Source organism: Salmo salar, chromosome 07, assembly GCF_965601325.2.
Source record: "Salmo salar chromosome 07, fSalSal1, whole genome shotgun sequence".
NCBI lineage: Eukaryota > Metazoa > Chordata > Actinopteri > Salmoniformes > Salmonidae > Salmo > Salmo salar.
In genome coordinates this window covers 55794277-55820000 of record NC_138297.1, presented here as the reverse complement: position 1 = coordinate 55820000, position 25724 = coordinate 55794277, and the positions used below count along the sequence as shown (strand labels likewise).

The 25724-nt window shown below is 42.4% G+C and overlaps 2 protein-coding genes across 2 annotated transcripts in view; one reads left to right on the top strand and one right to left on the bottom strand.

Annotated features, from left to right (window-relative positions):
- LOC106609040 (uncharacterized) overlaps nt 1–19951 on the top strand; it is a 24597-nt gene extending 4646 nt beyond the window's left edge. Inside the window, exons 2-11 of the mRNA XM_082977784.1 lie at nt 2283–2481; nt 13214–13376; nt 13877–14291; nt 14391–14563; nt 15062–15208; nt 17270–17374; nt 18111–18269; nt 18359–18561; nt 18767–18862; nt 19215–19951. Of these exons, the coding sequence (XP_082833910.1) occupies nt 2290–2481; nt 13214–13376; nt 13877–14291; nt 14391–14563; nt 15062–15208; nt 17270–17374; nt 18111–18269; nt 18359–18561; nt 18767–18862; nt 19215–19385 (1824 nt within the window). The 5' untranslated portion in view covers nt 2283–2289 and the 3' untranslated portion in view covers nt 19386–19951. The remainder of the gene's footprint in view (nt 1–2282; nt 2482–13213; nt 13377–13876; nt 14292–14390; nt 14564–15061; nt 15209–17269; nt 17375–18110; nt 18270–18358; nt 18562–18766; nt 18863–19214) is intronic.
- Nucleotides 19715–24783, bottom strand: LOC106609039 (uncharacterized). The gene is made up of 4 exons (XM_014207380.3): nt 24543–24783; nt 24184–24277; nt 23958–24045; nt 19715–21110 (listed from the first exon to the last, which is right to left on the bottom strand). Exons 1-4 carry the CDS (start codon nt 24745–24747, stop codon nt 20496–20498), a joined length of 1002 nt encoding a protein of 333 aa, XP_014062855.1. The 5' UTR covers nt 24748–24783; the 3' UTR covers nt 19715–20495.
- Between the last annotated feature and the right edge of the window lie 941 nt (nt 24784–25724).

Here is a 25724-nt window from a genome sequence, read left to right as displayed (position 1 = left end):
AAGAACATTGCAGATGCAAAATCTGGTAACAATGACTGTTTGTGCTGTTGGTGCCACCATTCTGTTACCAAAGTTCTTCAAGTAAATGTGTTTTCGTAAACAAATCTGTTGAAATTGTTATAAGTCATCCAATGAGTTGTATGGTTTGTTTAACTTTACAATTACTGGTTTTTGTTTGACATACATTTTAGTCTCAGCATCACTCTGTTACCATGAAATGTCCCTGCAGGTACTGTAACATGGGCAAACAAATCCTTTTCCTTTGTATATGATTGGTTTCCATGGCTATTAGAGCTGTATCTAATGCAGAGATGTGACTTTCCAATGTGTGTGTTGGCGCTCTATGAAATTCAAAGGCTTGCATATACAGTATATGCATTGTAGGAATGCCAAAACATTTACCAAAGACATAAAATAAGATCTTTGGGACTTCCTTTGTTGTCTCTGAAGATTGAGGATGGATGATACAGCCTTTGCCATACACACTACCGGTCAAAGGTTTTAGAACACCTACTCATTCAAAGGTTTTTCTTTATTTGAACTATTTTCTACATTGTAGAATAATAGTGAAGACACCAAAACTATGAAATAACACGTAAGGAATCATGTAGTAACCAAAAAAGTGTTTAAATATGTTTTATTTTATCTTCAAATAGCCACCCTTTGCCTTGATAACAGCTTTGCACACTCTTGGCATTCTCTCAACCAGCTTCACCTGGATAGCTTTTCCAGCAGTCTTGAAGGAGATCCCACATATGCTGAGCACTTGTTGGCTGCTTTTCATTCACTCTGCGGTCTGACTCATCCCAAACCATCTCAATTTGGTTGAGGTTGGGGGATTGTGGAAGCCAGGTCATTTGATGCAGCACTCCATCACTCTCCTTTTTAGTCAAATAGCCCTTACACAGTCTGTAGGTATGTTGGGTCATTGTCTTGTTGAAAAATAAATGATAGTCCCACTAAGCCTAAACCAGATGGGATGGCGTATCGCTGCAGAATGCTGTGGTAGCCATGCTGGTTAAGTGTGCCTTGAATTCTAAATAAATCACAGACAGTGTCACCAGCAAAGCTCCTCCACAACATAACACCTCCTCCTCCATGCTTTACGGTGGGAAATACAAATGCGGAGATCATCCGTTCACCCACACCGCGTCTCACAAAGACACGGCGGTTGGAATCAAAAATTTCAAATTTGGACACCAGACCAAAGGACAAATTTCCACTGGTCTAATGTCCATTGCTCGTGTTTCTTGGCCCAAGCAAGTCTCTTATTATTATTGGTGTCATTTAGTAGTGGTTTCGTTGCAGCAATTTGACCATGAAGGCCTGATTCACACAGTCTCCTCTGAACAGTTGATGTTGAGATGTGTCTGTTACTTGAACTCTGTGAAGCATTTATTTGGACTGCAATTTGTTCATTAGAGGCTGTTAACTCTAATGAACTTATTCTCTGCAGCAGAGGTAACTCTGGGTCTTCATTTCCTGTGGTGGTCCTCATGAGAGCCAGTTTCATCACAGCACTTGATGGTTTTTGCGACTGCACTTGAAGAAACGTTCAAAGTTCTTGAAATGTTCCGTATTGACTGACCTTCATGTTTTAAAGTATTGATGGACTGTCATTTCTCTTTGCTTATTTGAGCTGTTCTTGCCATAATATGGACTTGGTCTTTTACGAAATAGGGCTAACTTCTGTATATGCTCAAACGCATTAAGAAGAAATTTCAAAAATTTACTTTTAAGAATGCACACCTGTTAATTGAAATGCATTCCAGGTGACTACCTCATGAAGCTGGTTGAGAGAATGCCAAGAATGTGCAGCGCTGTCATCAAGGCAAAGGGTGGCTATTTGAAGAGTCTCAAATATAAAATATATTTTGATTTGTTTAACACTTTTTGGGTTATTACATTATTCAATATGTGTTATTTCATAGTGTTGATGTCTTCACTATTATTCTACTATGTAGAAAATAGTAAAAATGAAGAAAAACCCTTCAATGAGTAGGTGTTGAAAATGTTGACTGGTAGTGTAAATGCCCACTACTTTCTTATGGTTAGTTCATAAGAATATGCTAATGTTTGAATCTAAGTCTCAGTAAAAAAAAAAATCCCTTTTCCTCAGTAAAATAAAATATACTGAAGGTTTAATCAATATGTCTTCTTTGTACTATTAACGCTTCACCAAAATGTTTCTTTATCAGTGTTCAGGTTGGGTTCAGGGTTCATGATCTCACTCTCTGTGTTCAGTGCTTGGTTGACATGTCTCTCTCGTCCTGTGTTTCCAGGTGGACTATGAGGATGTTGGCGAGGCTCATATTGGGACTCTTCGTCCTCAAAGCAGTGGTGGCCAACCCCAGATTTGCCCGGCAGTTGGAATTAGACACGTACGACAGCGCTAACTATGATGTGGATCTAGAAAACTTGAATTTAGAGAACCAGGATGTCTATGATTATGAAGATGGACTGACTATTGACGAACCTCAGGTAAGATACTGGGGGGAAATTGGAGGGATGGGTGACAGAGATGCTGAGATTTGACCTCAGACCCCGTTTGAACATTCTAAGAATGTATCCCTCTATCCACACGTCCTTGAAGCAATCACTAATCAGTGCGATAGGTAAAAGAAACTAGCAGATTACATACTATAGCTTACACTGACTCAGTTATGACAGGTCAGTGACAGAGGAAGGAACCTCACATCATAGTGTTTGAAGGTATGTTTGAAGGTGAATGTATTACTTAGAATTTTGTACATTGTACGTATCACATTACTGTTTTGCCTTGGTTGATGTTGCCTGCACTTTGCTAGCTCCATTTCCTGACTCAGACATCAATGTCAAAGTGCCATGTAAGTTGGCGGATAAAGCATTGACATTCTATCTTGTGGAAGATAGTGTGTTAATTCGTTGATGGGGACTTATTATGGCTTACACCCTACACTATCCTGAGCCTCGATGATGGAATCTGCATTACTGAAACATTGGAAGAGTTCGAGACCCAAGGACTTGGGACTATACGTTTTTATCTGCAAAATGTCTCGTTTTGAGATCATTTGTATTTTCAAGTCCCAGATCTCAGAACTGTTTTGTGATGTCTTCCTCTTTCGTGACTCAATATGTATACAGTCACATACAATTATTTTTAATTGACAAACCAGCATTGTGTGATTTGATTGCATATAGAACTTTATAGCACCAAATGAACAGCTGTTTGCGCAGATAAAACTTTCAGATGTTTGGATTATATTGTACATTTACTTGTAAAGGACCACTTAAAGAGCAACTCTATGTGAATATTATTTTTTGGACCAAAATGTCAGATAGAATCTCACAAGTTTTCCTGCTTATTAGTTTGAATGCTCATAGCTGACTGTAGTTTTCAACGCTTGTCACTTTGGCCCAATTCCATGTATCCCTTTTCTGCCCCTTCTCTCCAAACTGCACTCGTTCACTCCCCCCTCAAGGATTGATTGGCACTGATGGATTGTACTGTATGCATGGACTGAAACTAGGGAGTCTTGAACATTTTTGAGAGACATCTAATTAACTATTCTATGAAGAGCAATGGTTGAAGGGAGAAGTTGAGTTTTGAGTTGGGTGGGATTAGAGGTTCCATGCTTCTCAACTCTGATTGTTAGATTACATCTAGGGCTATTACAGCCATGTAGCATTCAGAGTCAAATACTGCAGTTGCTGTGTCTGTAGACATGACTTGATGGGCTCAGTGAACATTTTTCCTCAGCTACAATGCCTTCAGACAGAGAATAATGCATACAATGACATTTTATTCATCTATGTCAAAAATCTTCTTTATCTTTAGTCAGAGTCAGGTACTGAATTTCCCTCAAAGCAGTGTGCTGCGCTCCCTTTTATGTTCACTGCCTTTGGTGAACTAATAATGCACGGTAGGACTGTTTGACATTTTAGTTAACTCTCCTGTTGTGTTTATTTCATGTAATTTAGTTCTGTGTTCCCGGTCCAAAATGACCACCCCGTTATAGCTGATTATAAATCCACAATAATACATATTATCACCTAATGTTGTGTTCATCTTTTTATCAACTTAAGTTCTTGTGAACATTACAAGTTTTGAACTTCTATTTGCTATTTATGGCCTGTAGGCCTCATTGACCTGAGCTCATACAACTCATTTTTGTATTTCCCCCCTCTGGGATTAGATTGTAGACTACAAACAATACTGTAGACTTGCAGTAGTGTGTTGGTTTATCAACGTGTATATGATATCATCACTTTTTTTTCTCTAATGAGAGTGATTCGAATTTGATGAGTTTTGCAGATTACGTCATCTCAGAGAATATTCTAATGGCTCAGTTTGATGGAGGAAGGTCATGTTAATGCAGAGTGTGTGTGCGTGTGGGCGTGTGTGCATGTGCATGTGGGCGTGTGTGTTGCTTCGTATAATCACTTGTTAAATTACCACATTTTTATTTCAAGCAATTACATCTAATTAAATCTAATTTACATTGGCCCAATTAAAACTCTTCTTCTCAATATAAACAGGACAGATGGAGTATAGTCCATAGGATCCAAAAGCCTTGCATACAATGCAGTTGTCAGACTCAAGTACTCAATCTCACTCTGAAAGCAGGTGTATCTTTCCCCGCTTTGGGATTACTACTTGGTTGGTTCTGGGTTTATTACCAAGTTCATCATGATGCCCTTTTGCCTGGTTAAACCCTTCATCCACAATAGGGGGCAGGCCCTATATCCTGCCGTTACCACCTGGATATTTATGCCTATGTGTCAGTTAGATCAGTTATTATTCAATGTTACGAGACATCTTATTTACTGTCACTGCTGGTTTAAACTGGCCATTTTTCCGAATATTTCGATTGTCTTTGTGGAGAAGAAAAACATGCATGAAAATATTGTGCTTGTGTGTTGGGGCTGGGGGGGGGGGGGGGGGGGGGGGTAGATTGAAATGTATGCATTGTATCATATCCGGCCGTGATTGGGAGTCCCATAGGGCGGCGCACAATTGGCCCAGCGTCGTCCGGGTTTGGCCGGGGTAGGCCGTCATTGTAAATAAGAATTTGTTCTTAACTGACTTGCCTAGTTAAATAAATGTTAAATAAAATAAGTAAATACAGCTGCAGGGTTCGAGCCTTTCAACTCACATGTATTCATAAAGGCCTGGGGAAGAGATACAATTAGGATAGGAATGTAGCTACATTAGACATGGAACTATTATGGCAAGTATGGGTCAAAGTAAATGAGTGGCGTTGCTGTTTGTGAGAGGTGTTAGTACCTTCTACAGTAGCCTGTAGATACTGATGACCTATGTGGCAAAGGATATTATAGCCCTTGTTGTTAAGTTCAATTCTAACCCACATTTGGCCCAGGTCTGACATCAGCATGCTAAAATGGGCCAAACTTCTCTGTGCTAGCCAGAACCCAAAGGGTTTCAAGTGGGCCAGAGGGTTCTGTCGGACATTAAACAATCTGAACAATAAAAAGCACCCAAATGAGTCCAAAATTGCGGAAAGAGGAGAGTGAGCAGAGAGAGCGCTGCCCATGACAGAAGTAGCCTTCAACGGCCCAAGTTGGATGTGATGCAACTAGTCTGCAATGCAGGTTTGGACAGAGAACACTAAAACAGCCCATTTCAGCCAATGTTCCCGTTTATTTTCTTTTGTAACAAAGACACAATGCCAAAACGATGTCAGGCTGGCATGAGGCTAAACAGCGGGATCAGATTTTCGACTAGTTCCCCTTGAGCCAAACCATTTAAACTGAACCCGATGTGGTATACCACCATCCAAGTCAGTCCCACAATCCAATGCACATTTGGCTATTATGACATGAGGGATCTGTGTACAAAACAATGTTGTAGTCTTTCATTAGTCTGCTGGTTTATCAATGTGCAATCTCAGAGAATGTTCTAATGGCTCAGTTTGGTGGAGGAAGGTGATGTTAATGCATTGTGTGTGTGTGTGTGTGTGTGTGTGTGTGTGTGTTGTTTTGGATAATCACATCTGTTAAATCCCCACATTTTATTTCAAGCAATTACAGCTAATTACATCTCATTTACATTGTCCAAATGCAAACTCTTCTTCTCAGTATAAACAGGACAGATGGAGTATAGTGCATGTAATCCAAAAGCCTTGGAATGATTCAGGGGAAAGAGAAACTGATACAGGAGAAAACAAACCCGTGACAATAGTGTAGCTTGAAGACAGGAAGAACTCCAGCAGTTCCCTTCAGACCTTCTCTTCAGTGGTGTGTGTGTGCCGGGGAAAATATATTCTAGATCGCTCTCACATGATTAACATTTTCAGTGCGATTATAGAATATATGTCAGTGTGTGGCAGCGCTTACCCTTGATACAGTAGGCTACTGAAGGGTGAGAGGGCAGATTTAGGAATAAGTATGTAGAGTGGGTAAGGGGATCATGCAGACTAGAAGGAGTCCTCCCTCACCAAGTCAGAGGAGACTCAATGATGATCTTTGCTTTCTCTTTCCAGCTCTCTATTGCCTTTCTTTATTCTGCAGCTCCTCTAACCCTAACCCTAAGAAGCTTCACACTTTTCTCCTGTAAACTGTAATCCAAGGCCAGAGTTAGTGATCTGGTGCATTTAAAGCTCTTTGCAGACACTCCTAGAACAGGAGCTGACTTGGTTTAGAGCACTGTAGAGTATGTGTCTGTTGTGAATAGGTCACAGGTCACATTGCATCAGCAACATGCAAATAGAAGCTTGTAATGATCTCTTTGGTCTATTTAAATGGTACCTCTAAGCAGCTTCAGAGTAGCAGCTTTAGAGACGGTGCTAGGGGCCACTCCTGGAAAACAAGTGAAGTTATGTAGTAAAAATCCGTAGCTTTATTCTGTTTATACCTGATTGTCATTAGCCTCTAGTGGTGTCCTTAAAGATCTTAATACCAGACCTGGGTCAAATACAGCCAGGTATGGAAAATACTTTCAAATACTTGAGCTGCACTTCATTTAGCTTTTCCGTTACAATAGAACCAATAGAATAGTCCCTAAAGTTCAAATTTCAAATTAAATCAAGATCAGCTCAAATTGTACTTTTTAAATATTTTAGCGAAGTCTGATCTATACTGCAATTCCACGTAAGATCCACATTTTTTTTTTTTAAATACAATCATTGCATATGCATTTTATTTATTATATCATAATACATGACAACTTTGCCATTGTTTCGGCTATTTCTCAAATTAAAGTCTGTGCTGTTGCTTTGAAAACAAACAGACATGTACCTCTGATCGCTCAGGTGACCTATGACCTTGTGATTGGCAGTTTCTGCACGTGGACAGGGATTAGTGTTTTCATCAACTTATAGGTCACGCATGCTGAACCCAGCACCGCAAGTCCCTATTAGCCCACTTAGCTAAACTCTAAACGTGAGCCCAGGGAGCTAAGCAAGTGTTTAAATCCTTCATCACGTGTAACTAGGTCACCAAGCTTTATAGCAGAAAGCCTTTCAATGGACAACATATTGTAAACAAGCACTCTGCAAAATGTTTTGATCTTACCAAGATATTGTATTTCTTACCATTAGAATGCATTAACTTGATGTCTTACCAAGGTAAATTATTTTAGTGCACTGGCAGGATTGAAACAAGTCTGAATTATCTTGTATTTCCTGGGGAAGCAAAATCAACCAAAAAAAGTTAATGCATTTTCTGGGTGAGTGAGAGAAACTCAAAACAAGTCATGTTTACTTCCTTATCTCAATACAACAGAAAAATCTACGTAAGATTGAAATTTTTTTGCAGTGTGGCTGCAATGTATCTTGTGTTATCATGAAGCCATCATTGAGCGAAGTTGGCCTTTGTAGAGAGGGGCAGTGGGCCCTGAAAAAGACACACGGAATACTACACAAAGGCAGATGGAACGTATGCATACAGATGTAAATGTGTGTACAGTCCCATATGCCTGCCATTGAACCCATACAGTGCATTCAGAAAGTAATCAGACCCCTTGACTTTTTCCACATTTTGTTACGTTACGGCCTTATCCTAAAATGGATTAAATTGTTTTTTTCTCATGAATCTACGCACAATACCCCATAAAGACAAAGCAAAAACAGGTTTTTATCATTTTTTGCTAACATTATTTTTTAATTAAAAAAAAAATCACATTTACATAAGTATTCAGACCCTTTACTCAATACTTTGTTGAAGCACCTTTGTCAGCGATTACAGCCTCGAGTCTTGGGTATGACGCTACAAGCTTGGCACACCTGTATTTGGGTAGTTTCTCCCATTCTTCTCTGAAGATCCTCTCAAGCTCTGTCAGGTTGGATGGGGAGCCGGCAGCACAGCTATTTTCAGGTCTCTCCAGAGATGTTAGATCGGGTTTAAGTCCGGGCTTTGGCTGGGCCACTCAAGGACATTCAGAGACTTGTTCCAAAGCCACTCCTGCGTTGTCTTGGCAGTGTGCTTAGGGTTGTGGTCCTATTGGATGGTGAAACCTTGCGTCTGTCTGAGGTCCTGAGCGCTCTGGAGCAGGTTTTCATCAAGGATCTCTCTGTACTTTGCTCCATTCATCTTCCCCTCAATACTGACTAGTCTCCCAGTCCCTGATGATGAAAAACATCCCCACAGCATGATACTGCCACCACCATGCTTCAACGTAGGGATGGTGCCAGGTTTCCTCCAGACGTGACGCTTGGCATTCAGGCCAAATAGTTCATTCTTGGTTTCATCAGACCAGAGAATGTTGTTTCTCATGGTCTGAGAGTCTTTAGGTGCCTTTTGACAAACTCCAAGAGGGCTGTCATGTGCCTTTTACTGAGAAGTGGCTTCCGTCTGGCCACTCTACCATCAAGGCCTGATTGGTGGAGTGCTACAGAGATGGTTGTTCTCCCATCTCCACAGAGGAACTCTGGAGTTCTGTCAGAGTGACCATCGGATTCTTGGTCACCTCCCTGACCAAGGCCCTTCTCCCCAGATTGCTCAGTTTGGCCAGCTCTAGGAAGAGTCTTGGTGGTTCCAAACTTCTCCCATTTAAGAATGATGGAGGCCACTGTGTTCTTGGGGACCTTTAATGCTGCAGACATTTTTTGGTACCCTTCCAAGATCTGTGCCGCGACACAATCTTGTCTCGGAGCTCTATGGACAATTCCTTTGACCTCATGACTTGGTTTTTGCTATGACATGCACTGTCAACTGTGGGACCTTATATAAACAGGTGTGTGCCTTTCAAAATCATGTCCTATCAATTGAATTTACCACAGGTGGACTCCAATCAAATTGTAGAAACATCTCAAAGGATGATCAATGGAAACAGGATGCACCTGAGCTCAATTTCGAGTCTCATAGCAAAGGGTCTGAATACTTATGTAAATAAGGTATTTTCTTATTTTATTTTTTTATTATACATTTGCTAAAAATTCAACACCAAAAAATGCTTTTTCATTATGGGGTACTGTGTATAGATTGATGAGAATAAAAATATTGAATCAATTTTATAATAAGGCTGTAACGTAACAAAATGTGGAACAATGGAAGGGGTACGAATACTTTCTGAATGCACTGTATTTGTTTAACATTCTTGTTTATATGTAAAGAAGCACATATTCTAAAGTTATTCATTCCATTTGCCGGAATTTGGGTTCCATTGTATATCTTCTTGGTCCTAAACAGGCCTGATATTGTCTGACAAGTAGAAGACTCCTAGACAAACCCATTTAACCTCTTCCTGCACATTGTTTCAACTTCCTGGTTTTATCTGTGCAAATAAACTACATCCAAATGGGTGATCATATGTGGTATACACTCTGACGATGACCTAACATATAAACCATTCTGTGAGGCTAGGACTTTTTGGTAAATGGGATTCCTTGGTTGGTTTTGTGACGTGTTTTAGGGTGTCACAGCTTGGTTTGGAAGAGTGATGGTATTATGCATCGATCTCTCTAGAGTTGTGAAGTTTCTAAAGAGATGCATTGGCGTGATAGACCAGAAAATAATGTTTGTGAGTGAGCAAGAGTGCAGTGCTACACAGAAAGATCTGTTTGCTTCAAATCAGCTCCTCTATTTCACATTATGGAACTTCAAAACTCTCTCTCTGCACATTTTGTATTCCCACGTTGTTTCCCAGAGTTGTTTTTTTGGGGGTGGCCAAGCTATCGCCCCTCGTTTCCCCCGAGTTTGTATGTTTGCTTTTTGGGGGGAGGAGGAGGAGGGGCATCAGCAGCAAGCAAACTAACTCTGTGCAAGACTACTCAAAGGCCTACCTTGTTGTCTCCTGAACTCTGTCACTGCCAAACTCTCAAGACGTGCATTTTCAATTTCATACCCGTTCTACGTGGCTACATTTACAATCGTCCCCATTTTACTGTACATGCCTTTCCTTGCATCTAAATGTGTATCTACTTTTAGGAATTTCATTATACAGCAACATACACTTTGTGGTGAGTTGCCTTTAGGTAAGTCTCAGGCTACCTCAGGTTAGGAATCTGTCTGACTTGGAGTGAAAGTCGATGGACAGCTTCTCTCAACATTGGTTGAGAGAAGTGGAGTGAAATATGCATTTTTGCAGCTACCATGTGTCTCTTGGTTCCACAAGGACCATTCCCTGTTTTGGAAGATAGAATCAGCCCATGGGTGTAAGAGAGTCAAATATTACCTTTTGCACATAGTGGGGTTTCAGCGCCCCTATGTGGCTAATAAAAGAACTGCATGGCATTACTCTGGTGGTTTGCTGAATAGCAAGAACAATGAAGGCAGATAGCCATTGAAGTCTCTATCACATTCTTAACATTAGTTGAGAGTAGATCATTCTTTATTGTCTGATTTTCAGATATTTGCTTTACGTGCAAGAAAACGCACTGTGGTCAGGTGGCATAGGCCAGACATAACATCAAACAAACAAAACAAGAATGACAGTTCTTACCCCTCCCTTCCACATTACATAACATAGGAACATGTAGCTGTGTTGGACGTTTTGCATTATGTTCATCTGTTTAGGAGGTGAGATGTATGGCTTAAAGCACAGTAGATAGATGCAGTTGCAGTTGATATCATAACTGGTATTAAAACAATGAGTGTGTCGTGCTTTGCTGTGAGGCACTATCACAACATACTATGGGGGCCCTCTGACAGCCAAAGAGCGCTTCTGGAAAGTGTGCCATTAGGATTTCAAAATGTCCTCTTGACATTGCATATTTCGGCTGTCTGTTTGGTAAATTTGAGTCGATATGCTTTGACCTTCTGACACACACACACTCCTCATTGGGTTCTGAGGAGTGTGAGAACATGAAGAGGTGAAAGGTCAACAGGATAAGATGTGACTGAGTTTAGGAGATTGAGGTAGGCCTACCTTGTAGTGTGACTGTTTATTTGCTTTCTAAACAAACCAAACACCTGCTGTGGTCATCATTCCACATGAAACACGCAAACTGCTCATAAATGGCATAATTCCTCTTTACAATTTGTCATAGTCAATCTCAGCTGGGTCAGGTTTGACATGTTTACAACATTTTCACACTGTAGCCATTCTAACTTCTCCATTTGCAATGGATTCTTCCTTTTTTTGGTTTGTATGTACTGTCTGAATGTGACCCCTATGAGTACATCCTGTCACTTGACCCAGGAAGTGATTGTCACAGAGCATCCTACCAAGACACCACTGCCATAGGGAAGCCTACTGTGCAGGTTATGCAGTCCCCAAGTTGAAGACCCACAACTGTTAGTTAAAGGGGAAGTTCGGTATTTTACAAGTTGTTGAATGGTTCATCACACTGAAAAGGTCTTTTGTTTTTAAAACAACCATGGATTACGGTTTCCCCTGGTCCATAGACTACTTTCAGGGTGAGGAAGTATCTTACATTAAATTGTAAAATACTGAACGTCTCCTTTAATGAAAATGATGTTTCATTTTTAGAGGACGTTCCTATTGGAAAGTGACGAAAAGTTGGTTTGTGCCACACCTGTGATGTTTGAACTGATGCTCACTATCCTGTTAATTTTGACCAAACATTTTACAGTTATGTTTACAAACCAACAGACCATGGAGAATGTGGTAACAGTAAAACATCTGTAATAAAATATCTGTAAAACAGGGTAAGAATGGTCTTGTTTCCTTGGTTGGAAGGTGGAGTTTCCCCACTAAAAACACTTTCTGTTGTGCCTTTACCCAGATTGCACTTGTATTCTTCTCTCATCTCAGTTTGTGGTCCGAAATTGTACCCAGACATTTGTATCCACATTTTCCAATTCCTGGGAGGGCAACCGTTGAGGGTCTTCCTCAAATCAATATTCATGTCCTCAATTTTTTTCAACATTCACCTGTAGATATGAAGAAGTACACCAAGTCTTCCACTACTTGTCCATTACCAGTGTCATGATCATTTAGGAGGTTTATCATGACTGAGTCTTCTGCATACTTAATGATGTGTCTGCGTTCCTGGTTTCTTCTTCAGTCATCTGTATTTAAATGGTAGAGGTGAAACAGCATAGCCCTGAGGTGCCCCTGTTAAGCTACACCTGTGAATGACTGATACTATAACTGTCTCTGGATCTTCTATTCTCTCTGAACGGTAGAAGTCAGGATGTCTAGAAGTCCTCATGTGCCTGGTCCTTTTCCTGTGCACTCTTTAGCTACTTGTGTTGTATCCAAATATGTCATTCTTGTTTGGTCGCTGTTAAGCTTTATTGCCTATTGAGCATGGTCATACATAACATTGTCCTGTGACATAAATTGGGTACTGATGAGATGATTACTGATATTTAACTCAAAATCAGTGCTTCACACTCTGCAAGGCTAGACCAAAAGACGTAGAGCTTCCGGTCCATGAGTGACAGTTGGCTTTTGAAGCCTCCGGTTACTAAATAAGTGAGGCTACTGCCCTCTGGTGGTCTCTGGTGGTCTCTGGTGGTCTCTGGCGGTCTCTGGCGCTCTCTGGTGGTCTCTGGCACTCTCTGATGGTCTCTGGCGGTCTCTGGCGCTGTCTGGTGGTCTCTGGCGCTCTCTGGTGGTCTGTGGCGCTCTTTGATGGTCTGTGGTGGTCTCTGGTGCTCTCTGGTGGTCTCCGGCGCTCTCTGGCGGTCTCTGATAGTCTCTGGTGGTCTCTGGCTCTCTCTGGCGCTCTCTGGCTGTCTCTGGCGCTCTCTGGTGGCGCACCTCCTGCATTAGCATTGACTCATTTACATTTACATGTACGTCATTTAGCAGACGCTCTTATCCAGAGCGACTTACAAATTCCCTCTGTCGCTGTCTTTCCCACAGATAGAGATTGGCACACTGGCCCCACCAGATTATAACTACCCTGGACCTGGGGGCCCTGCATCACTGGAGGAGGAAGAGGAGGAGGAGTTGCCCCTAAGACCCCAGCTCATCCCCCAAGGCTCAGGGGGGTCTGGGGTACTCATGGGCCCCGACGCACAGGGAGGTCTGTATACACACATCCACACACATACACCGTGTCACCTCACACTATGAGCCCATACACACAGGGAGGTCTGTATACACACACCCACAGCACATCCACTCTGTCACCTCACACTATGAGCCCATACACACAGGGAGGTCTGTATACACACACCCACAGCACATCCACTCTGTCACCTCACACTATGAGCCCATACACACAGGGAGATGAAGGTATGTGTCCAGTACTGACAGTGATACATAACACACAACTTTCCCTCTTAACGCCTACCCATGCAAATCGACCCCTTTTTACAATCATCCTTCGTCATTTCCAAATGCATGAGTTCCATTTAACTGTCTGACATTAGTTAAATGTGTGGTACTCAACCATAAATCTCATTAACTTTTTGTAATGTCACCTAATCATCATTAGAAACATGACTCACTAGCCCTAAACGGAATCATGGTCCACTCTGCTCTAACCTGTCTCTTCTAACACCTAATCTTGTCTCTAACAAGAGGAGGAGCTGCGCCTGAGTCCCATTGACATTCTTCATATCTCCGGGGACTTCGGGGGTTCCACGGGTTCTGGAGGTTCCGGTGGCTCTGGGGTTTCCGGAGGTTCTGGGGGTTCCGGAGACCTTTTGGCTTCCGGTTCTGGAGACCTTTTGGCTTCCGGTTCTGGGGACCTTTTGGCTTCTGGAGGCTCAGGGGGTTCCAGGGAAATTGGTTCAGCAGGTTCTGGGGATCTTGGTTCTGGGGGTTCCAGGGTCCTTGGTTCCGGAGACTCTGGGGGTTCCGGGGACCTTGGATCCGGAGACTCTGTGGGTTCCGGGGACCTTGGATCCAGAGACTCTGTGGGTTCCGGGGACCTTGGATCCGGAGGCTCTGTGGGTTCCGGGGACCTTGGATCCGGAGACTCTGTGGGTTCCGGGTACCTTGGATCCGGAGGCTCTGTGGGTTCCGGGGACCTTGGATCCGGAGGCTCTGTGGGTTCCGGGGACCTTGGTTCTGGAAGCTCTGGGGGTTCCAGGGACCTTGGTTCTGGAGGCTCTGGGGGTGTCGGGGATCTTGGTTCCCAGGGCTCTGGAGGTTCCGTCACCCTCCTAGGCTCAGGGGGTTCCGGGGTCATATTGGGTTCCAGTACTGGGGGTTCCGGAGGTTCTGGAGGTTCCGGGGACTCAGGAATAATAATTATATCTGGAGGTCAGTACCTATACTTATACAGACTAGACTGTAGAAGTATACAGATAGTTGGTTGGGCCTATAGTGACCTTGTCAACCTAGTACAGTTCCAAGCGCTGATTGATACGCTAAGACTATATAGGATTTCCTAGCATTTCTAAATATGCCTTTTCATTTAACTGCTTTGTGCTGGTTAAATGTGGATTGATAATGCTTTCTTGTGATTTGCTACTTGTCGTAATTGTAAACCCTGTGTCATTGCTTTGTCACTTACAGTTATCATTGTCATTGTAAACATAATTCTTTGTCCTACCATTGTGATTGTAAACGTCACTCAGTGTCCTACCATTGTCATTGCATTACTTACCATAAGTTCCTAATCATTGTCAACCTAACCCACGGTCAAACCATGTTTCAGAATGATTGATTGGCTGATTGAATGATTGTTGATTGACAGTCCATCGCATCCCATGAGAAGCACTAACCTGTCTCCTAACCCCTCCCCTTGGCTCTAACAAGAGGAGGAGCTGCCCCTCATTCCTGACACTACCCCCCAGGAGGCATCGGGTGCTTCTGGGGAGTCCGGGGCCTCTGGCACCTCAGGGGCCTCAGGGCCTGGGGGCTCCGACTCTGGTGTGTCAGAGGTCACATTAATCCCTGACCCTGATGAAGGTCAGTACCACCAAATAAAGAAACAATAAGAAAACAGATCTCTATGGCATCAACTCATTGTATCATATGTGTAAGGATAACAGGGGTAAAGGTCCCAAAAACTTTGAGCAGAAAGCATGCTCTGTTGTCATGTCCGTATTTGGACAAGAGAAGGTAACCAAATAATCTGGTCAAGAGATGCTTTTCAAAGGATTTGTGGTTGACAAGTATGAATCTCCAATTCCAGCTAAGAACACTGTTCCAATGTACCTACAGTTAAAGTCGGAAGTTTACATACACCTTAGCCAAATACAGTTCAGTTTTTCACAATTTCTGACATTTAATCCTAGTAAAAATTCTCTGTTTTAGGTATCGGAATAATAGTGGAAATGTATTTCTTTCAGCTTTTATTTCTTTCATCATATTCTCATTGGGTCAGAAGTTTACATACACCAATTAGTATTTGGCAGCATTACCTTTCAATTGTTTAACTTGGGTCAAATGTTTGGCGTAGCCTTCCACAAGCTTCCCACAATAAGTTGGGTGAATTTTGGCCCATTCCTCCTGACAGAGCTGGTGTAACTGAGTCAGGTTTGTAAGCCTCCTTGCTCGCACAAGCTTTTTCAGTTCTGCCCACAAATGTTCTATAGGATTGAGGTCAGGGCTTTGTGATGGCCACTCCAATACCTTGACTTTGTTGTCCTTACGCCATTTTGCCACAACTTTGGAAGTATGCTTGGGGTCATTGTCCATTTGGAAGACCCATTTGTGACCAAGCTTTAACTTCCTGACTGATGGCTTGAGATGTTGCTTCAATATATCCACATAATTTTTCTTCTCATGATGCCATCTATTTTGTGAAGTGCACCAGCCCCTCCTTCAGCAAAGCACCCCCACAACATGATGCTGCCACCCCCGTGCTTCACGGTTGGGATGGTGTTCTTCGGCTTGCAAGCGTCCCTCTTTTTCCTCCAAACATAACGATGGTCATTATGGCCAAACAGTTCTATTTTTCTTTCATCAGACCAGAGGACATTTCTCCAAAAAATATGATCTTTGTCCCCATGTGCAGTTGCAAACTGTAGTCTGGCTTTTTTATGGCGGTTTTGGAGCAGTGGCTTCTTCCTTACTGAGCGGCCTTTCAGGTTATGTCGATATAGGACTTGTTTTACTGTGGATATAGATACTTTTGTACCTGTTTCCTCCAGCATCTTCACAAGGTCCTTTGCTGTTGTTCTGGGATTGATTTGCACTTTTCGCACCAAAGTACGTTCATCTCTAGGAGACAGAAAGCATCTCCTTCCTGAGCGGTAAGCCAGCTGGGTGGTCCCATGGTGTTAATACTTGCGTACTATTGTTTGTAGAGATGAACGTGGTACCTTCAGGCGTTTGGAAATTGCTCCCAATGATGAACCAGACTTGTGGAGGTCTAAAAAAAAAATCAGATGTCTTGGCTGATTTATTTTGATTTTCCCATGATGTCAAGCAAAGAGGCACTGAGTTTGAAGGTAGGCCTTAAACTACATCCACAGGTACACCTCCAATTGACTCAAATGATGTCAACTAGCCTATCAGAAGCTTCTAAAGCCCTGACATAATTTTCTGGAATTTTCCAAGCTGTTTAAAGGTACAGTCAATTTAGTGTATGTAAACTTCTGACCCACTGGAATTAAGATACAGTGAAATAATCTGTCTGTAAACAATTGTTGGAAAAATGAATTGTGTCATGCACAAACTAGATGTCCTAACCGACTTGCCAAAATAATAGTTTGTTAACAAGACATTTGTGGAGTGGTTGAAAAACAAGTTTTAATGACTCCAACCTTAGTGTATGTAAACTTCCGGCTTCAACTGTATTTATATTAAACATATATCAACATAACATAATTTGATTAACTCTCAAAATCCATTCCCAAGATTCCATTTAACTATTACCTAATTTAATCAGTTAAATGTGTCATAAACAACGACAACAACATAACTCCCTTGCTATTTGTGACTTCTCACCGTGGCAAACAGCACTTGTTGTCGTGTCTGTCCATGCTGTTTCTTTAATACCTCATCTCTATCTCTAACAAGAGGAGGAAGTGCTCCTGACTACTCCGAAAACCCCTCAGGAGTCTGGAGGTACAGTAGGCTCAGGGGGCTCTGGGTTGCCAGAGGTTGACTTGGACATTAAAGGTCAGTATCCAGCACAAACGCTAACTATTCAATCAAAACCTGTAACCAGGCTTCTGGGGTTATAGGGTCTATTCTACTTCACTATACAGTATATGGGGTCTATCACATTCCCATATTTTCTCATATCTTTATACGAGTTGTCTCTTTCATTTCACCCCAGAAACCCTGGTTTTGATTGAATAGGGTTATTGAATCTTATGTGCATCCTGTTAAAACTGATCACAAACTGTGTTGAAGCCATATATATCTGTAATGTCCGTTACACGACTTATGTCTTGTCCTTACCTGTCACAAACACTATCATGTGTCTGTCTGTAACATGTGTTTACTATCAAGTTGCTCTACGATATGAGTCTGTAACATCTGTTATCGTCATCTTCACCTGACGTCTGTGTTATAACCTGTCCCGAACACCATTTACACAATATGTCTAACATTGGTAATGCACTAAACCTCAACCATAGCACCTCAGCAACAACCCTCATAATGTGCACACCTTTGTCACATCAAAAGTTGCATCCAATCCAGACTTGACAACATTTCATGATGCAAGAGGTAAAACAAACAAATCGTATCAACACTGAGTACACGTCTCCACCATTCTACAAACCCATTGTTACTGCATCGAAGGCTGGTGGCCTAAACTTCATCACACAACCTCTCAGACCTATCAACTGTTCTCTCAAGTGTATCGCCTACCTCCATCTTACTTCCTTGTCCTGTCTGTCTGTCCCAGGTATGCCTACCTGCCTGCTGTGCACCTGTCTGGGTGGTTCTGTCTACTGTGATGATGTGAAGCTGACGAGCGTGCCGCCTCTCCCCAAAGAGACCACTCACTTCTACGCCCGCTACAACCACATCACCAAGATCAACAAGGGCGACTTCGCTCAGATGAGTAGGTGTCACATGTTAAAGGCACAGCCCGTGCTGTTCAATGGCTGTTTCAATTAATGAAACCACTAAACTACCTTCTCTCTCTTGCAGACAAGCTGAAGAGGATCGACTTGACCGCCAACGAGATTGCTTCCATCGCTGATGATGCGTTCTCCGGCCTGCCCGTGCTGGAGGAGCTGGTGCTCCGTGAGAATGGCGTGTCACAGCTGCCTGCCCTTCCGCCCGTGATGACCCTTATCGACGCCAGCCACAACAACATTGGCGCCACAGGCATCCACAAAGAGGCTTTCAAGGTATGTAGGTCTGACAAGGATCACAAACAATTGATTTGCTTTTTCCCAGCATTATCACATTTGATTCCCCTATTGGACTAATCACCAAGCCCTTGATGAGTTGAATCAGGTGTGAGTGCTGGGATTAAACAAAAACAGCGATGTATTGAGAGACTGTCTGGCATAAATGACTCCACTCTAAATGTAAACAACGTGTTTTGTTTAGGACATGACGGGTCTGCTGTACCTGTACCTAACAGACAACCACATCGACCACATCCCTGTGCCCCTACCGGACAGCCTGCGCTCTCTGCACCTACAGGTACCTGCACCTCTGCCTCTTTACTGCCCCTATGTGGGTGATGTGGGAACTATAGGATTACCTCCACACTGTACACTGGTGGTGACTAGAGGGATTTTTGCTCAACTGACCACGGTATCCCCTCTTTCTGCAAGCTGTTTCAAAACATTCTGGCCAATTCTCTGCCATCAGTTTCAGCTTTTAGTGCAAATTATCGTATTTTTAAACTGTACTTTTCTCCAGCACTGTGTCAGACCGGTGCAGAATCTCAAACAAGCATTAGTTCGTCATGGATCGTTTTTTTAAGGCCCATAGATTAATGAATGTGTTGTTTCGGAGTGTTTTCTTAGACTTCCAATGCCTTGTTTTCCAGCGCAACAACATTCAGATGATCCACGAGGACACGTTCTGCAACCTGAAAGATTTCAACTACATCAGGAACGCACTGGAGGACATTCGCCTGGACGGCAACCCCATTAACCTCAGCAGGACCCCACAGGCCTATGTATGTCTGCCCCGCGTCCCCATCGGAGCCCACATCTAACCACACACTGATCAATACACACGCATCTTCACACAGCTCAACTCATTGTCTACGAGACATATGTACATACCATACACACACGTACCTACTGGAGAAAGATCCTAAAAGTTGTCCAGTCTCAGTTCAATTGCAATCTGCACATACAGTAAACACCGGAAACACACTACCTACCTTCCCTAATTTAAGCCTGGTCAGTTGTTGATTGCATACATAACACACAGTGAGAGAGATGGTGCGTATCTCTCATTCCTACACACACACACAAATACACACCAGATAACTTTTTGTCAAAAGCCAAACTGTTCAGCAACTTGAAGCAAACAAAAAGACAAGGAAAATGTGACATTTTATTGATCCAACAATCAAACATTGTTTCATGTCTGTTCACGACTGGCAATGACAACCAGTAATATTGTTTAAATATGTTTTTGTAAAGGAAAAAATTATATTACAGAAATCTAACACTATTTAAAAAAAACTATTATACTAGCATAAACTAATTGAAGCTGAAGCTTACTGGAACGCTAAATTGAATATCAATGCAATAAAAGAAGCAATTAAACAAGCATTTGTAAAGTCTGTACTGTAATATAAAAATATATTCTGAAGTAACTTTTTTTTACATGAACTGCAATATTTGGCATATTACATTTCAAAGTTATTGTTATGACAACAATAGCCTATATCAATAAAGATCAAGACTATTGTATGACTGGGGAGGGGGGGGGGGGGGGTCTGTTGGGTGTGGATGGGGTTAACAAGAAGAAACAGCCTGCTATTGTGTGCTTTGTATGGAAATACCACAATTGAATAAAGTTGTTTTGATGACCTCAATGGCTTAAGATTTTAATTGAGAATTGACCGGTAAGGTGTGTAACTGCAAACTGATTTTGAAATGAACTGACTGAGTACAACTGTTTAGGCAGTTAATGTTCAAATACTTCTAGCCCAGATAACAATAGGCATACAGGCATCTCTGAACAGCAATACAAAAAGGATTTGTCATTGAAAACTTTGTACATTCATAGAAAATAAAACCAATACAAATTATATCCAATTACTTTCCAATTGAATAGTCTAGTCTATTGTAAACAAACATGTAATTGTTCTTCACATACGTTCAACCAACTTTTCAAACATCTTGAGGAATCTCTCGGTTCTTTCCAACGACCCAACGACCCTCTGTCCTCCTGTTTTACAGCTTTGTCCTTCCGCACCGTTCTCCTCCGCTGCTCTACCCTCCGCCAGTAGAACTCTGTCTCTGTCCACAGCCAGCCTATCCCTGGCCACCTGCGCTTTCTCCTTCTCTATCAGCCCCCTCTCCCTCTCCACCGCTGCCTTCTCCCGCTCCAGTTGGGCACGCTCCCGGTCCAGGTTGGCCATCTCTCGTTCCAGCCCTGCTTGCTCTCTCTCCAGCGCCATCCGCTCTCTCCCCATCACCTCTCGCTCGCCCTCCAATGCCGCCCGTTCGGTCTCCAGCGTCGCCCTCTCGGTGTCCATCTCGTCCAGGTCGCAGTGCATCCCCATCACCCCTATTCCGCCCATCATGGATCTCTTCCTGGGCCGGGCATCAGGGAGAAAATCACTATCGCTAGTGCCCGGGGGGAGTGGGCCGATGATGGGGGCTGAGCCTGCCAGACGCCCCTCCATTGCGTCACTCATCAGATCGTACCAACGCCAACTGTGGGGGAACACCTGCACCCCTGGGGGAGGGTACTTCAGCTCCTGTCCCCAAAAGAAGGATAAACAGTATTAGTAGGTAGTCAGATAATGAAGGATTTGATGAATAGTTGATGTAAGTGAGACATTAGGCTTGGACAAAGTAGTAGGCACAGGATGTCTGTAGGGCAGGGTTATTAAGAACAAGGATGCCTATTAACCTGTTAGGGCTAGGGGGCAGTATTTGCACGGCTGGATAAAAAAAATGTACCTGATTTAATCTGGTTACTAATCCTACCCAGTAACTAGAATATGCATATACTTATTATATATGGATAGAAAACACTCTAAAGTTTCTAAAACTGTTTGAATGGTGTCTGTGAGTATAACAGAACTCATTTGGCAGGCAAAACCCTGAGACATTTTCTGACAGGAAGTGGATACCTGATGTGTTGTATTACCTTTAAACCTATCCCATTGAAAAACACAGGGGCTGAGGAATATTTTGGCACTTCCTATTGCTTCCACTAGATGTCACCAGCCTTTACAAAGTGTTTTGAGTCTTCTGGAGGGAGATCTGACCGAACAAGAGCCATGGAACGATGATGGCCCATTAAGACACCTGGCGCGCGAGTTCATGTTGGGTACCCTCGTTCCAATACGTTATAAAAGAGTATGCATTCGTCCACCTTGAATATTATTCATGTTCTGGTTAAAAAAGGCCCTAATGATTTATGCTATACAACGTTTGACATGTTTGAACGAACGTAAATATATTTTTTCCCCTCGTTCATGACGAGAAGTCCGGCTGGCTTAGATCATGTGCTAACAAGACGGAGATTTTTGGACATAAATGATGAGCTTTTTTGAACAAAACTACATTCGTTATGGACCTGTGATACCTGGAAGTGACATCTGATGAAGAGAATCAAAGGTAATGGATTATTTACATAGTATTTTCGATTTTAGATCTCCCCAACATGACGTCTAGTCTGTATCGCAACGCGTATTTTTCTGGGCGCAGTGCTCAGATTATTGCAAAGTGTGATTTCCCAGTAAGGTTATTTTTAAATCTGGCAAGTTGATTGCGTTCAAGAGATGTAAATCTATAATTCTTTAAATGACAATATAATATTTTACCAATGTTTTCTAATTTTAATTATTTAATTTGTGGTGTTGACTTGACTGCCGGTTATTGGAGGGAAACGATTTCCTCAACATCAATGCCATAGTAAAACGCTGTTTTTGGATATAAATATGAACTTGATAGAACTAAAAATGCATGCATTGTCTAACATAATGTCCTAGGAGTGTCATCTGATGGAGATTGTAAAAGGTTAGTGCATCATTTTAGCTGGTTTTATGGTTTTGTTGACCCTGTCTTTGAATTGACAAAACATTACACACAACTCTTGTAAATGTACTGTCCTAACATACTCTAAATTTATGCTTTCGCCGTAAAACCTTTTTGAAATCGTAAAACGTGGTTAGATTAAGGAGATGTTTATCTTTCAAAGGGTGTAAAATAGTTGTATGTTTGAAAAATTAGAATTTTGACATTTATTTGGATTCAAATTTGCCGCTCTTGAAATGCACCTGCTGTTGATGGAGTGCACCACGGGGGGGACGCTAGCGTCCCACCTAGCCCATAGAGGTTAAAGGGTCAATTTCAGAGGTTTCCATCCTGGGGTACACAGCATGGCCGAAAGTATGTGGACACCCCTTCAAATTACCGGATTCTGCCATTTCAACCACACCTGTTGCTGACGTGTATAAAATCAAGCACACAGCCATGCAATCTCCATAGACAAACATTGGCAGTAGAATGGCCTTACTGAAGAGCTCAGTGACTTTCAACGTGGCACTGTCATAGGATGCCACCTTTCCAACAAGTCAGTTCGTCAAATTTCTGCCCTGGTCAACTGTAAGTGCTGCTACTGCGAAATGGAAACATCTAGGAGCAACAACGGCTCAGCTGCGAAGTGGTAGGCCACACAAGCTCACAGAACAGGACCGTCGAGTGCTGAAACACGAATCACGTAAAAATCGCCTATCCTCGGTTGTGACACTCACTACAGAGTTCCAAAATGCCTTTGGAAGCAATGTCAGCACAAGAACTGTTTGTCGGGAGTTTCATGAAATGGGTTTCCATGGCCGAGCAGCCGCGCACTAACCTAAGAACACCATGCACAATGCCAAGCGTCGGCTGGAGTGTAAAGCTTGCAGCCATTGGACTCTGGAGCAGTGGAAATGCGTTCTCCCGAGAGATTAATCCCACTTCACCATCTGGCAGGCAGACGGACGGGTTTGGCAGATGCTAGGAGAACGCATCCTGCCCCAATGCATAGTTCCAACTATAAAGTTTGGTGGAGCAGGAATAATGGTCTGGGGCTGTTTTTTATGGTTCGGGCTTGGCCTCTTAGTTCCAGTGAAGGGAAATCTTAACACTACAGCATACAATGACATTCTAGACGATTCTGTGCTTCCAGGTTTGTGGCAACAGTTTAGGGAAGGCCCTTTCCTGTTTCAGCATGACAATGCCCCCATGCACAAAGCAAGGTCCATACAGAAATGGTTTGTTGAGATCAGTGTGGAAGAACTTGACAGGCCTGCACAGAGCCTTGACCCCCATCGAACAACTTTGGGATGAATTGGAATGCAGACTGCAAGCCAGGCCTAATCAACCAACATAAGTGCACGCCCTCACTAATGCTCTTGTGGCTGAATGGAAGCAAGTCCCCACAGCAATGTTCCAACATCTAGTGAAGAGCCTTCCCAGAAGAGTGGAGGCTGTTATAGCAGCAAAGGGGGGACCAACTCCATATTAATGCCCATGATTTTGGAATGAGATGTTCGACAAGCAGATGTCCACTTACTTTTGGATATGTAGTGTATGTAGGATGCAATTGCTACCTTGTATCTCTTCTTCAGATTTTCCCATTTTTTCATTGCCTGACTGGCAGTCATCTTCCCCTGCAAGCCCATGTGTTTGAGGATGGCCCTTCAACAAAAAAGGTACACAATGATCATTTGGATTTCAAAACATACACATTGACTCGTCTCAATGACAGGTAAAATGAAAAAACCCATCTAACAAAACGTGTACTGGGTGGGATCTCGGGTAAGTATCTGAACTCACCTCCAGGCCAGTCGAGAGGCATTTCTCCTCCCCGTAAACATGTAGCGATTTGATACTCGCAATTTCACAAAGTCCATTGTTTCATATTCAGACACTGAAATAAATAAATATTTGTTTTAAATCACTACATGCACAATGTAATTGATATTAAATAACATTCACATTTTGATTAATAGGACAAATGTGGATCGCGCCGTCTGATGCCTAGGCACGCATCTGCTCGAACAAGTATTCGAGACAAGGCGCCATGATGTCCCCTTTGTAGGTAACGTTAGTTAGCTTTCTCGCTAACTAGCTCGGAGTTCCTTACTTCATTTATAGTCCGAAATAAACATATAAAGGATAAAATGACTACTTACATTTGTATGTGTATTCTGAATTCACTTTCTTTTTACTTTTCTTTTTTGCATTATTGGAGTATAGCGGTAGCGTGTGTTCGATATTTTCCATTGTAGCATCCATGTTAGCTAGCACTGCGAAGGGACCACAACGGAGTGCACTTCGTCTCTTCCGCCCTTCGTCTCTTCTTCTTCGTGTTGGTTTCCGGCCGCAGATTAGTCGCATCTAGGCATATTGCTTCCACCCAGAGTTCAGACTGTGCACACGCACCACATACTACCATTCCTCACCTCACATTCGGAAGTGACACTGCCTACATCAGAACGTTTAATTACTAAAGCTGTAAGATATGCAGCGGGTCACAGTCTAGCTAGCGGCTCAGGTACATATTTAGGACGAATTTTGTGTTATCCACATATCAAATCAAACTTTATTTGTCACATGCGCAGAATACAACAAGTGTAGACCTGACCGTGAAATGCTTACTTACAAGCCCTTAACCAGCAGTGCAGTTCAAGAAGAGTTAAGAAAATATTTACCAAATAAACTCAAGTAAAAATAATACAAAGTAACACAATAACATAACAATAACGAGGTACCCCCAGTGTGCGGTGGTACAGGTTAGAGGTAATTTGTACATGTAGGTAAGGGTGAAGTGACTATTTTTATTTATTTCACCTTTATTTAACCAGGTAGACCAGTTGAGAACAAGTTCTCATTTACAACTGCGACCTGGCCAAGATAAAGCAAAGCAGTGCGACACAAACAACACAGAGTTACACATGGAATAAACAAAGGTACAGTCAATAACACAATAGAAAAGTCTACATACAGTGTGTGCAAATTAAGTAAGTTTAGTGAGATAAGGCAATAAATAGGCGATAGTGGCGAAATAATTACAATTTAGCAATTAAACACTGAAGTGATAGATGTGCAGAAGATGAATGTGCAAGTAGAGATACTGGGGTGCAAAGGAGCAAAAAAATAAATAATATGGGGATGAGGTAGTTGGGTGGGCTATTTACAGATGGGCTATATACAGGTGCAATGATCTGTAAGCTGCTCTGACAGCTGATGCTTAAAATTAGTGAGGGAGATATAAGTCTCCAGCTTCAGTGATTTTTGCAATTCGTTCCAGTCATTGGCAGCAGAGAACTGGAAGGAAAGGCGGCCAAAGGAGGAATTGACTTTGGGGGTGACCA